The sequence below is a fragment of the Photinus pyralis genome, unplaced genomic scaffold (assembly GCF_008802855.1).
Source record: "Photinus pyralis isolate 1611_PpyrPB1 unplaced genomic scaffold, Ppyr1.3 Ppyr1.4_LG2, whole genome shotgun sequence".
NCBI lineage: Eukaryota > Metazoa > Arthropoda > Insecta > Coleoptera > Lampyridae > Photinus > Photinus pyralis.
In genome coordinates, this window is record NW_022170403.1 from 22,434,325 (window position 1) to 22,447,646 (window position 13,322).

The window sequence follows — 13,322 nt, forward strand, 5'->3', positions numbered from 1 at the left end:
AAGTTTTCATATCGTAAAGCACAAACTCTTCAACAGAATAGAACGCTTTACTTAATAAGAAAGCTTTAACCTTTAACCATTGTTTATTCATTTATTAAATAGCTTTAATTCTAAGGCGGTTAAACAGCTGGGTACAGGGCAGATGGTTGTTATTGTTATTCAATCCAACTATCGGTCGCGTTATATAATGACCTATGTTACATTGCTCAGCGTGCGTACTGTACATAAATTTCACATCTTCAACAAAAAAATAATGTATAGCTACCTAAAGTAGGTATTTTTAGCGTTTCATTTTTTCATTTCATTTCATTTTATTATTTGTGATCTATACAATAGTATTTTCACACGTCATCAGGTACAATTACATAATATTAAAAAAAAAGACAAAGGACACGAGAACATGATCACACAAGGTACTGTTGCTTTTAAAACTTAAATGTTATCAAATTTATCTTTTAAAAATTCTTCATAAGAATAAAAAGCTTTTCGTTTAGGTAACTATTTGCACAGTTTTTAAATGCGTGCAAATCTAAATATTTTATTTGTTTTGGCAAGACATTGAAAAATTTCATGCCGTAAAATGTAGTGCCATCTTTGGTCTTGTTTAATCTATGAAACGGTATATAAAGATTCTCTTTGTTCCTTGTATTGTAAGTATGAATATCGGTGCTTACAGTTAGTGTAGTCATGTGTTCTTTAGTATATATTAAACATTGCTGTATGTAAATGCAAGGTAATGTCAATATATTTAATTCGATAAAACCCTGACGACAACAATCTCTGTATTTAAGGTTTTTTAATAATCGTATACATTTGCGCTGCAAACCAAATAATACTCGAGAGTGGGCAGAATGGCCCCATGCAAGAATTGCATAAGATAATACCGAATGAAATATGCCATAGTATGCTGCCATAACAGTTTCCTTCGTAGTCACCCTTATTAAATTGCGAATCAAAAATAGTGCTCTAGCTAATTTAACACGCTGAACGTTAACATGTTGGTCCCACTTCAACTCCGAATCAAGTGTTACGCCCAATAATCCAAGCTCTCTGCGTTCGCTTAATACTTTAATCAGTGCTAATATGTTTTCAAACGAGGTGTAAATATTTTAATTAAATAGGTTTTGTGACTTCATTAAAATTACGTTGATGTCCTTTTATAGAGGATAATGTTAGATAAACGCGCTTACTGTAATTTGTGGGATAGGCATATATTTATAAATACAACTTGGCTTGGTGAGGTGCACGTTTTGAGTACGAGTTTATTTGGTCAAATGGAGAACACTGAGAAAAGTGCTGTAGCAGATCTTAATAATGCAAAGCAGTTCTTGAAAGGTTTTGGGGAATTATTTTATATTATCAATCCGAATACGACGTCTTATTCACATGTGGAAAATGTACCCAATTTCGTGTTGAATGTAAGTTTATGTTTTGTCAAATTAGTTATGACCGATAAAAAATATTCACATTTTTGTTGATAAACAATTATACTCTTTGACAATACTTACTTATACATTGCGCAAAAGTAATACGTACGGAAAACCTCCTACATTTCGTCTGTTTAAATCTGCCCCGTGCTTGTTTTTTTCAACAGCTCGATAATCTCAGCGTGTTAGTTAAGTGACCCAACATCATTAATAAATGAATTCGACTGCGTAAATCTGACGAAATGTTATTTCTTAATTTAAATTTTTTAAATTGCTCGCACTCTCTTGTAGACATTAATGTGAGAAATGAGCACGAGAATGAAATGGACAAGAAAAGGTTGCATTTTGAATAGGTCCTCGGCAGTATTTAAAAAAACAGTTTTAAAAAACGGATAGAACGTTTTAAATAGCCAAAAGAGTGAGTATATAAAACAAACAACATAAAAATTAAGGTCAATAGCTCTTTCAGAAAAGAATTGTATAATATAAAAATGTATAGGTACACACAATTTTCAATAAACCTAAGTCAAAAAACCGTTCCATATTTTTTTAAGTTCTTATCAAATCCGTAAAAATAGAAATCTTCGACGTAAAATCTCTTTACCGACACCGGTGATCATAGTGGGTGATATTTGCATCAACGTCCGTTTAAATATTTGTTCTTAGAACACACCCAAACTATAAAAGAAATAAAATCTGTTAATTTTGGATCCTTGAATACCGGCCAACAATGTACCTATTTTCGTCAAATGCGAGTCATGGATCCTAATTTTTCTTTGGATAACTCCGGTTGTTATTCGGTATTCAACAATTACAGACATGTGAAACTACAACAATGAGCTTTATGTAAAATATTTTTATTTTGTTGGTATTTAATTTAGGCTTTGAATATAAATCTCGGGCGCAAAATTGATAACAGATTCTGTATTTACATCCAGACATTAACATTTTATCATATATCAACAATTTTATTTTGCAGTAATTGCGAAGTAATAAATGTGACGGCATAAAATATTGAACAAGAACGTTTTTGTTATGGTTCGCTTCGAACATATCTCAAACCAAAGTTGAAAAAGAAATATTAGGTTATCGGTTTAACACAGCGAAAACAATAAGATATCGATAAACAATATGATGTTGACAAACACCTCTTGCCTGACCACATATACCACTATCAGAATTTTGTGCAAGGGAGGACAATAATAAAAATTGGAGTAAATGTATAAAATATTTCATAATACGACATAAAATAAACACATAGTTTATGAACTGTAGACAAAAATCCCACTCGAAGGTGTGTAACAGCTGGGGTTACATTTCAGGATGGGAAATTACTGCAAAGATAGATTTTTTTAATATTACTTTGCTGACGGCTCACTTCAAAACAAATTCTACATAAACTTGGCCTTTTTTTCTTTCTTTTGCTTTCTGAAGAAATTAAAAATCTGGTATTACTTTCGACTGCAGACAATAAATAAGAATTTAATCTGAAATGATTGAATATATTGATCAATCAATCGATCAATCAGTCATAAGGAGTTAAAAGATTTTCTCCTGAACGTGACGATAACCTGCCACAACTCTATCTGACTCGTTGAACACCCAACCTTTTTCAAGTTGAATAACAGAAATTGTTTAAAAATGTGATTCCGCGATTTTTAAATTAAAAATCAGTAAATCGGAGAATAAAACCCCTCCGTAGTCAAATTAACTTTTTGCCTTTGGAAACTGTAAGTATGTGTAATTAATATTATTCTTATGCATGTAGTTAAATGGATATATTTTTTCAGGCTTGGCCGTATTTTCTATTTTTTATCATCTTGGAAAATATACTTTTATGGATGAATAAAAAACCTACCTATCGACTGAACGATAGCCTGACTAGTCTATCAATTGCTATTGTTTCTGTTACTGTGAGGTAAGCGACATTATTATTTTATTTTATAGTACCTATATGTTAAATTGACTTAGTTCATATGTTTGAATGAGTAGACTAAGCAGTTCTTTAACCGTAAGGATAGATAAAGTGATCACTTTAACCGTAAGGGTAGATAAACATATGATTGTGCATTCTAATTTCAAATGCACGCTATAAAGTGACGTTCTGAACATTTGACAGAATTGTCAGAAGCTTTACAATGATTTATATGGCTTCTACTATAAAATAAAGTTTTGTATTATCACAGCCGTCTATAATTACAAGCCATGCTGAGAAGTTTGGCAACGTTGTCCGAAAGTCAATCGGTGGGCCGATGTAAGTGGCGTCTTGTTGCTCCTGAAAAATGCAATTTTTCCTCTCTCCTGTGTTCCTTCAGAAAATCGACTTGACATTTCCGTGCTAGAATATCTGAAATACAATCTAATAAAATAATAATTGTATTCTTTCACGATAAACAATTACCGTACTTACGTACCACGTAGTGTGTAGGTCATATTTGAGCTTGTACAGATACTTTGAACAAATACAAGCGCTTGTAAAGGGTCCAGTAAGGAGTAGCCTGCTTTAGAGGTTATGACAACAAATCGATATATTTCGTTTAGCAACATACCTGAATAATAATTTCTGTTCATTCCGTATGGAGTAACACAAATTGTGGCAATCTCACCCTGTTAAAACAGGTAAATAGGACTATTACACCCAAAACACATATAAAATACATCTGCCAAGTTGAATTAGGAAATCGGCCTACCATGCAGTGTTGCCATAATTCTCAGCACGGCTTGTAATTATAGACGGCTGTGGTATTATATACGCCAATAAAGGGAAACTAACCATCTCGTGAAAGTTAATTCATTCATGGCTGCGCTACTCGTGAATTAACATCTTTCAGTCAATGGTTAAAATATCTCTTTATCGTCTTGTATATTAAATAACTGTTATATTGCCCCTATTGCTACAGGATAGTGACAAGTAAGCTACTTTGGGTTCTTAATTAAAACCGACTTTAAACTCCAGTTTTTTATCGCAATGTTTACCAATTACTCAAAATGATTACATTACCACAACAGGTGCGCACTCATTTGCAACAAAATGCCCCCAACGAGACAAACGTGCCGCGCGCGCTGTAACAAATTTGTCGTCAGTACGTTGACACAAACAGAGAATAGAATGCGCTAAACATTTTCCAATTTTGATGGGAACGCAGAAAATACCGCAAACTCTACAAAAAGCACAAATTTCCCCCGCAAAATGTTTGTCGGAATCTATTCAACGCGCGCGGCCCGTTTGGTTCGTTCGGGGCACTTTGTTGCAAATGAGATTTTCCTTGTGAAATTGATTACTTTTACATCCTCCTTCGCTCAAATTAGGGGTTTCGTTTCGAATTTTGTAATTTACCAACATCCCTACTTCATGTTTCAGTTGTGCAATTCTTACTCTCATATCAATATTATCCACGTACTAATATTTCATCCTATTTAAATTTTATACAGTTGTATAAATAGTAGTTTATCGATGTAGATTAACATTTCGAGGAGCTGAGAGTTACGCCTACGTCTATTTGTACGAAAATTATCATTTTGTGGATTTACCATGGAACCATCCTTCAACTTGGTATATGGCAGCACTCGGTGTAGATTTTTGCTATTATTGGATGCATAGGGCAGCACATGGTAATTTGAAACATTGCTTCTATTTGTTCGAATGGATTTGATTACAGAGGTGCATATTTTATGGGCACAGCACCAAGTTCATCACAGCTCCGAAGAGTTTAATATGGTTGTTACTTTACGGCATTCCGTGTTGCATGGATGGTGCGGATTTGTAAGTAAATTAGAATCGCCATTAGATAAAAATACTAGTCTAGATCCAGTGACATAATTGCAGTGATGATTTGGTCAAAGCATACTTTGTGTGATGATGTTGGGGGGATGATTTAGAAGTGTCATAGGAGAGGGTGTGTGGCGGGAAGGGGAAGATACATTCAACCTGGAAAGAATAGTGCTACTTATGCAGTTAAAGTTACACAAGTTTTGCAATGGGTGTTTCGTTATCGTTCTGATAGTCCGCCATTATCACTGTACCTGCTATAAGATTTACAAAACCATTAACCGGTGTTGAGAGTGGAGATCTATAAGGTGTCTTTAGTACTTAAGTACTAAACCTTACTTAAGTAAGGTTCAATTCTTCATGCAAATTGCGCCAAATATTGTTGATAACAGCGGGTGAGACAGTACGAATTTGAGTTTTAATATACAGTGAGTTTTTTTTTAATGCGAACATAGGAGTTTGCATGCAATGTAATTTCCCTATGTTCGATTTTTAAAAAAACACATCAATATATGAGATGTGCGCGGTTCACATTCCCAAAACGGGCAATTTGTGTGACTATGAACAGCAACTCATAGTCTTTATGATGAAGAGCACTCGGTAAGATTCTTTTAATTAAGCCATGTGAGGCCATAGCAACTTTAGGATAAATTTTTTTAACTTACGATAACTTGACTTCACATGGCACGCGCTGACATCACAATTCATTGTGAACCAACCTTCAATTATTTGTAGGTCATGTGCACCTGGTATTCTACTAATTTGATCTATTCAATACATAAGTGAAGGAAATAAGAAAATAAATAACGAGAACAATTACAATAAAGGTTCGAAGTGTCTTCCTAGACATTCTAAGTAATAACCTAACCGATTTCGTAATTAAATTGGACGGCGGTATTTTAAAAAATGTGACAGCTGTCAATTGTATCTACTACTCATTTGAACTACTCAATAGATTGATGTGTTTTTTTTTAAATCGAACATAGGGAAATTACATTGCATACAAACTCATATGTTCGCATTAAAAAAAAATTCACTGTATAAAAGTAAGTTAGTCACAATGTCATACGAATGGTCGATTGTTTTTCCATCACCATGTCAGTGTTAAAATCGTAAGAAGTTAGAGACGGAAGAAGAGAGCAGACGGACACCATTTGTTAAGCGAGACAATTTTGGCGGTATTCTTCTTGAAAATAATTAGTTTGCTTGGCGCTTTTTGTAAAATAAGTAGTGCGAAAAGCGAGAAGTTTTAGCTTGTATGAGTCATCATCGAGGGCAGAAGAAAATTACGCTGTAATTCAACATAGAATAGCTGAACAAGGTTGGCGACCTAGAATATTCCTCAATCCATTATAATGGGAAGCATTGGTTGCGAAATATTATAGCTGTTTTACATGATTTTGGGTAATTGTGTCTTTCCATCCAAGCGAAGGATCCTATACCGAATTTACAGCATAGCAGTATAGTGGGTTGCCTACCTCACACGATTCAGCTGCAGAGACTTGTTACTACTAGACCGCGCATAGCTCAAGTTGTACGTTGTCAGCATGGTAGGCCACCCACCGAACTCGTAAAGGCAAGAACTTTCGCGCTCCAATCTTCACTATTTGTTTTTGCTGGGATTATATCGCTAAACTGGGCTAGTTTTTCAATATTTTTTAAAATTTCTTTGTTGAATCGAAAGCGCACACTTTCTAGACACATAATGTTCTCAGAAAAGTTTATAAACGGTAATAATGAAATAAATGTAATCTAGTGTACATTTTCGTATAAGCAAAGAATCTTTGGTATAAGGTATTTTTTTACCGGATAGCTACATCTAGGTATAGTTATGTAGAATGGAATGGAAACAGCAGAAAAGCACAAGAATATTTTGAGAAACAATCTTTGCGATAGTGTAACAGAGATATGAATTTGTTTACTCTGCGTCTTTGTTGTACGTCGCGCAGAAATCTCCACGGATGTAATTTGTTTTTGGCACTTCAAGATCATATCATCATCATATATAATATATATCATAATCATGTCCTGTTACAATTGAAATCTGTTCTACACTCTATGATTTATGAATGAAAAACAATATCCGATAAATGTCCATGACGACTACGGTGGCGGACATATTTCTTTCAACAAAATTTTCCATCATATGTATGCATAATTATGACTCCATCATGAATTACGCTCTCGATGTTGGCTTTGAGCTTCGCAATTGCACAATTGTTGGATTATCCTTATAAATTTAATCTTTCACGGAACCCCAGAAGAAATAATCTAATAGTGTTAGATCGCATGATCTTGTGGCCAATTGACATCACCTCTACGCGAAATCAAACGTCCATCAAATTTGGTTTTTAATAAATCGATTTTCTTCAGCTCGGGACGAGTCAAGCCCGGTTGTTGGAATTGAAAAAATTTGGATCCTCCTGAGCACTATCCCTCAGCAGCAATATTATCGTGCGAACGACCGGTACGAGTACGTTTTGGTTTTGCTACGTTGAGTACTGACCCAGTAGACTCAAACTTTTTCACAAAATTCTTAATTGCAGGCTGTGATGGCTGATTATAACGACCGAAAATATCCACGATTTTACTAATTGTGGTTTTACAGACCGACCGTTTTCATTATGGATTTTGGAATTATTGTTATGCGTTTTTCTAGTGAAATTGAAATCATTTTCTTAAATTGTAGACCTTCGACTGTATTATCGCCGCCACAAGAGAAGAGCCCTGCGTCATCAATGTACGAATGCATAAATCCAAGGTGTTGATACTTACATCTCAAAAATTTGCGCAACCCAAAAAAGGACAGAGAACGAAACAAGTTCTTGGGATATAATAGACGTGCGCTTTTGAAAAGCTAAATGTAATGAAAAGAGATAACCTATAACGCTTGTCAAGTTTAACATGCATATTTGATGCTGATTTGACCAACGTCGTAATACTCTTAATTATTTTCAAATTTTCCATAACCTCTTTTGCTCTTCGTTTTTGTCATTAGATGAATATACGTTTATTTTTCCAACAAAACAATGTAATTGGTATAAGGATATGTATTGAATTATAATTTTTCTGTACCTACAAATGTTGCATGGCTCTTATACTAGTATAAAACTTCACATTTCATCCAGTCACCTAAAAATCAAACAAGTTCGGTTATCTTTTTGAATCAGGTGTAAATATCCTTACCTTGCATAAGTTGTTGTTAGATTCTAGGTGTAATTTGAGTAATTACCTCCGTAATTACTAATTCTGCTAGCAGTTTTCCCATTTAGAATGATATAACCTACAAAATTAATTTCTAACTGTTATATGATAAAACAACGAAGCTTATGGCTCACCTTTTGAATTGATACAGTAATTACACCAAAACGTCTAAGTTTTCTTCGATTTTGTATAAATAAGCTGTTTTCTTTCCCCTACCTAATAACTAAATTTGACAAGTAAACAACTGAATTGGGATTTGCTGTTGCTCTTTTTAAACCTTTGCGAAACTACGCCATCTAGTACATTTTTCAACAACTTTAATATTTATTATTACGGAACTATTTTGACTTTGATTTTAAATCTTAAATCACACGCTTGTAGATGATAACGCAGGGCTCTTCTCTTGTGGCGGCGATAGTAAATGCAAATGTCACTAGAAACTAAAAGACGTATCAGTCACCTTAACCAACCTATTATAAAAAAGTTCTTATTGAAAAACCCTGCATAAAAGTCAAATTTTAATTGCACGGATAGGCTTTTCAACCCTATACAAAATTTCACTGTTCCAACAACGGGTGAAATGTTGTGTGGAATGGATAGAAAACGTAAAAACGTGCCCTACCTATGGCGTCAATCGGACGATGTTCACATGTTTAAATGTTTGCCTCTGTCACAGCCGTCTATAATTACAAGCCGTGCTGAGAATTATGACAACACTGCATGGTAGGCCGATTTCCTAATTCAACTTGGCAAATGGCAGCTTTCAGGTGTATTTTATATATGTTTTGGGTGTAATATTCCTATTTACCTGTTTTAACAGGGTAGGATTGCCACAATTTGTGTTACTCCATACGGAATGAACTGAAATTATTATTCAGGTAAGTTGCTAAATAATAATAATAATATTACACTTATAGATAAAATCACAACCCACTCGTATTCAACCCAAACGCAAAGCCAAAGAAACACAAGTCAGTAGCGTTTTAACATGACGTTTACCCGTTTACGTTTTGTCTTGTTAATCAACGTTTACAACTGAGTAACAAATAAAATACATTACGATGCAGTTACCAATTTACAGCGTTCCGAATTTTAAAGTCAAATAAAAATGTTATTATCCATGTTGGTAATTAAATAAAATATATGTACAATTGTAAGCTGCCTAAGTATCTTTCTTCTGTATTAAAACCACCAAGGCGAAACACAGAAGAGAGGAAAATTGCATTTTTCAGGAGCAACAAGACGCCAGTAAAACTTACATCGGCCCACCGATTGACTTTCGGACAACGTTGCCAAACTTCTCAGCATGGCTTGTAATTATAGACGGCTGTGCCTCTGTCAAGCTTTGTATTAACAGTAATTTTATTAAGAAATTCGACTTATTAGGGGAGATTTGTGCTGTAATCTCTTAAAGACCAGCCAATTGATCTTTATTTATTGCAATAATAATGTTGAAGCAGTCGAACAACAATGGAAACATTGCAACCTTATACAATCTTCACAAAATCCTCATAGAAATAGGGCTTAACAATGTCACTGGCTCTTATTTACAAATTAGTTCAGTTTTTTATTCCCGATTTCAGATTTTTTATTTGCCGTTAGCATTCGCCATTCCGCCTGCACATTTTGTAACTCACCAGCAATTCAATTTAATATTTCAATTTTGGGTACACACCGAAGTAGTTAAAACTTTGGGACCATTGGAGTGGATATTTAATACCCCAAATCATCACCGTGTGCATCACGGTAAATAAAACTGGGTAATAACATTTTATAATTTTAAAAATTCAGGTTCTAATTTTTACTGTCTTGATAAAAATTATGGCGGTGTCCTTATAATTTGGGATCGAATTTTTGGTACATTTGCTAATCCAGCGCCGAATGAAGAAATAATATACGGTTTAGTTGTTAATCAACCCTCTTTTAATCTACTGCGTTTGGAGGTATGTTAAAGAATTTCTGTTGCAAATACTGGCAATTTTTTGTCCACACAGACTTTTTACACCATTTATGCGTACGAGAAAATGAATTCAATGGCTAGTTGGAGATATAAATTGGCTGCCATATTTTATGGGCCCTCTTGGCAACCAAATAGACCTCGCTTGGGAGCCGAAGAAGACATCGTGAAGGTAAAGTAGAGTCACCTTACCATTATGACAGATTATTCGCAATAGGTGGGACCAAGGGAGAAATATTATGTGAAGCTTCCAATGTGGTGTAATGCTTATATAATTATTCATTTTTGTTTAGTGATTTATATTTTTCAAGAATTTGTTATTTTGCATGCGGTAAGTAACTGATTGTGAAATATAAATATCTAAATCTTTTTTATTCGTTGTAGCAAATGAATCCCATGACCGCTACATGTTTTATATGTTACATAATTGGCTCGCTGACAGTTATTGGCCTACTTTTTGACAACTCTCAATATGCGGCCAATTGCGAATTGATTCGATGTGGATTACTAGTGTTTGCTATACAAGTTGGTGTGCTTACCATCGAGAAAAAAAATGTATTTGGTTTCTGCGAATTATTTTTTGGGGTGTCGTCATTCTTATGGATCTTGAAGTCGTTTAATGTATTGCAAATTAGCACACCTGACAAAAATGCCTGAAATGATCCCACCGTTTATCAAGTTATTTTTGAAAACTAATGATACAATAAGACCCAAGGCAAAGTGAAGGACGGTAAAAAAAATTTGTTACTAAAATGTTCTGTGTTGAATAAATGTTGTGCATGGAGTCCCTCAAGGATCTATATTAGGGGCTTTACTTTTCATTAATAAATAAATGACTTTCTTACTTCTTAATTTCGGACCACAATATCAAAACTTTAGCTCTTGAAAGTCCCATATCAAGTCATATATTGATGAAAAACTTACTTGGGTCGACTTATACAATATCGTTCCTGATTGTATCAAACCTCACAATTTTTTTCAATTTAAAAGTCGTTAAGCCGCATTTATTAAGACATTCTTTTTATAACGTTACTGAATATTTACATACGCCTTGGAGAACTATTCAATAATTTTAATGATATTTATTTATTTCATTGTTTGTTTACTTTTGTGTACCTGTGTAGTAGTATTCTCAAGAGTCCCTTTCACCTTTACTTGTTTATATTTTATCTCTGTTTTGTCTCTTATTAACTAAAATTTTAAATTGTTTATAATCCATACTATTCTGTTTCAGCCACATGGTTTGTTTAGCTTTTATTTATTTGAAATTTTAAACTGTTTTTATTATTCTTTTTATATATGCATTGTACTAATTTATTATTAATTTACTATATTTACTGACTTGTCAAAACCTATTTATGGTATACGGACAAATAAAAATTGATTGATTGATTGTAAGGTTTAATAATAATAATAATAGAGATTTATTGCCCAACAGAACAGACCTTCCAATTACAGGACAATACATAATAGTTAACGCGCAATGATTTAATGTAATAAGAAAAAAAAAAGAAAAAGAAAGAAACACAACAAAAAACTCAAAATCTTAACATAACTAAACAACAACAAAATAATTAAATTCATATTTAAAAAAAAAACCAAATTAAATTGTCGACAAACTGCAAGTTACATTCTATGCATATAAAATAAAGAGAGCAGGTGTAACGTAATTTTAATTTAATTTTAATGAAAATTGGTACGTCTTCAGAAAGAACAAATTATTGCTTTTAACTAATTTTATGTTTCACGGTATTTTGTAAGACAACAGTAGTCAAACTGTAGTATAACGAACAAACATGTATTTCAGTTATAAAGAAGCTCGCCAACCCACTTTTGAAGCTGTACCATCAAAGGAAAGAAGATCATAATTTGTTATAATTTGTTTGTATAGCCATTGTTTAAATAATGGTATAACCTATTGCAAGGTTAAATCGTAGCGTGGTTTATCCCTGCACTAATTAGAAGGAGAACTCTGAAGAAACCTCTAATGATTTTCCTTTTTTTAAAAAACTGAATTTCAATTGACTTATAAACATGATGATTTAAATCAAAGCTCAAAGGCAATAATAAAATTGTAAAAGGTGTTCTGAAGATTTTCCTTGCAATGAAACAAGTTAGCGGGTAAGACCGAACGGTTAAAATCGGAGACCAGCATTTCTAAACAAATTAAAAATGTGGTCGCCCGTGACCGACGAAAGCGCTCTGAATGGAAGTGACTAATCCATTTTTGTTCTGGTCTCGGAACTGTGCTACACCGTATAAGAAAGAAACCACAACGAAAAAGCTTAAGGGGGCTAGGGATAGAGGATAGGCAACACACAATGGTCACTGAAATTTGCAATAAAAGTCGAAACTTTTGAGTAATTTTTAAAGCCCAAATATTAATTCTAACTAGAGGTCTTATCGGAAATTGATAGAGATATAGAAAGTCATTAAATGTAGCGATTTATTTTTTTGATAAAATTATTTAAGTCGTGTATAAACGATAATCTTGAATTTACTAAGAACGCGAATATTGGCCTTAGTAAAAAAAATATTTAAAAAGTAAATCCGCACAATTTATTTAGTAACTAAGTGGATTAAAAAAATATATTACGAACTGCTTCAAATTATGAAATAACCCGTAATTTTTACTCAAAAGTTTATATAAAAAATATAGCGACGGAAGAAATGCAATACCTTCCATACAATGACGATAGGCAACTCAGGTAGCACTTTTACCTGGAAAATATTAACACCTAATGACCATTATACTTATATACAATGGTTTATGATCCTATTGGACCAGTAACAAAAGAATCTCAATGCCTTCCATTTATTCGTCTATTAGTACCAACGATAATTGACCGATAATTAAAAAAATATTGTACGTCAATAAATGTAATATTCAGGAGTAACAACGTTTTAATTTTTTAGACCCGTTTCATACATTTTTTTCATACATTTGATGTAGGTGTATTGTTAC

The 13,322-nt window shown here is 33.4% G+C and overlaps 1 protein-coding gene and 1 long non-coding RNA gene across 3 annotated transcripts; both read left to right on the top strand.

Moving 5' to 3' along the window:
- Positions 1 to 740: 740 nt before the first annotated feature.
- On the top strand, positions 741 to 11,751 carry LOC116163164 (alkylglycerol monooxygenase-like). 2 transcript variants are annotated; one of them, XR_004143685.1, is made up of 9 exons: positions 741 to 1,418; positions 3,218 to 3,345; positions 4,888 to 5,039; positions 5,087 to 5,190; positions 9,984 to 10,146; positions 10,192 to 10,343; positions 10,395 to 10,529; positions 10,586 to 10,688; positions 10,742 to 10,882. XR_004143685.1 is itself a non-coding variant. In XM_031477012.1 (9 exons), exons 1-9 carry the CDS (start codon positions 1,170 to 1,172, stop codon positions 11,012 to 11,014), a joined length of 1,470 nt encoding a protein of 489 aa, XP_031332872.1. In that variant the 5' UTR covers positions 741 to 1,169; the 3' UTR covers positions 11,015 to 11,751. The 2 variants fall into 2 exon arrangements, 1 of the variants encoding a protein (XP_031332872.1); XM_031477012.1 differs by having other exon boundaries at positions 10,575 to 10,688; positions 10,742 to 11,751.
- Positions 5,902 to 8,071, top strand: LOC116163165. Its single transcript, XR_004143686.1, has 2 exons — positions 5,902 to 6,600; positions 6,650 to 8,071. It is a non-coding gene; the product is annotated as an uncharacterized LOC116163165 (long non-coding RNA).
- Positions 11,752 to 13,322: the final 1,571 nt, after the last annotated feature.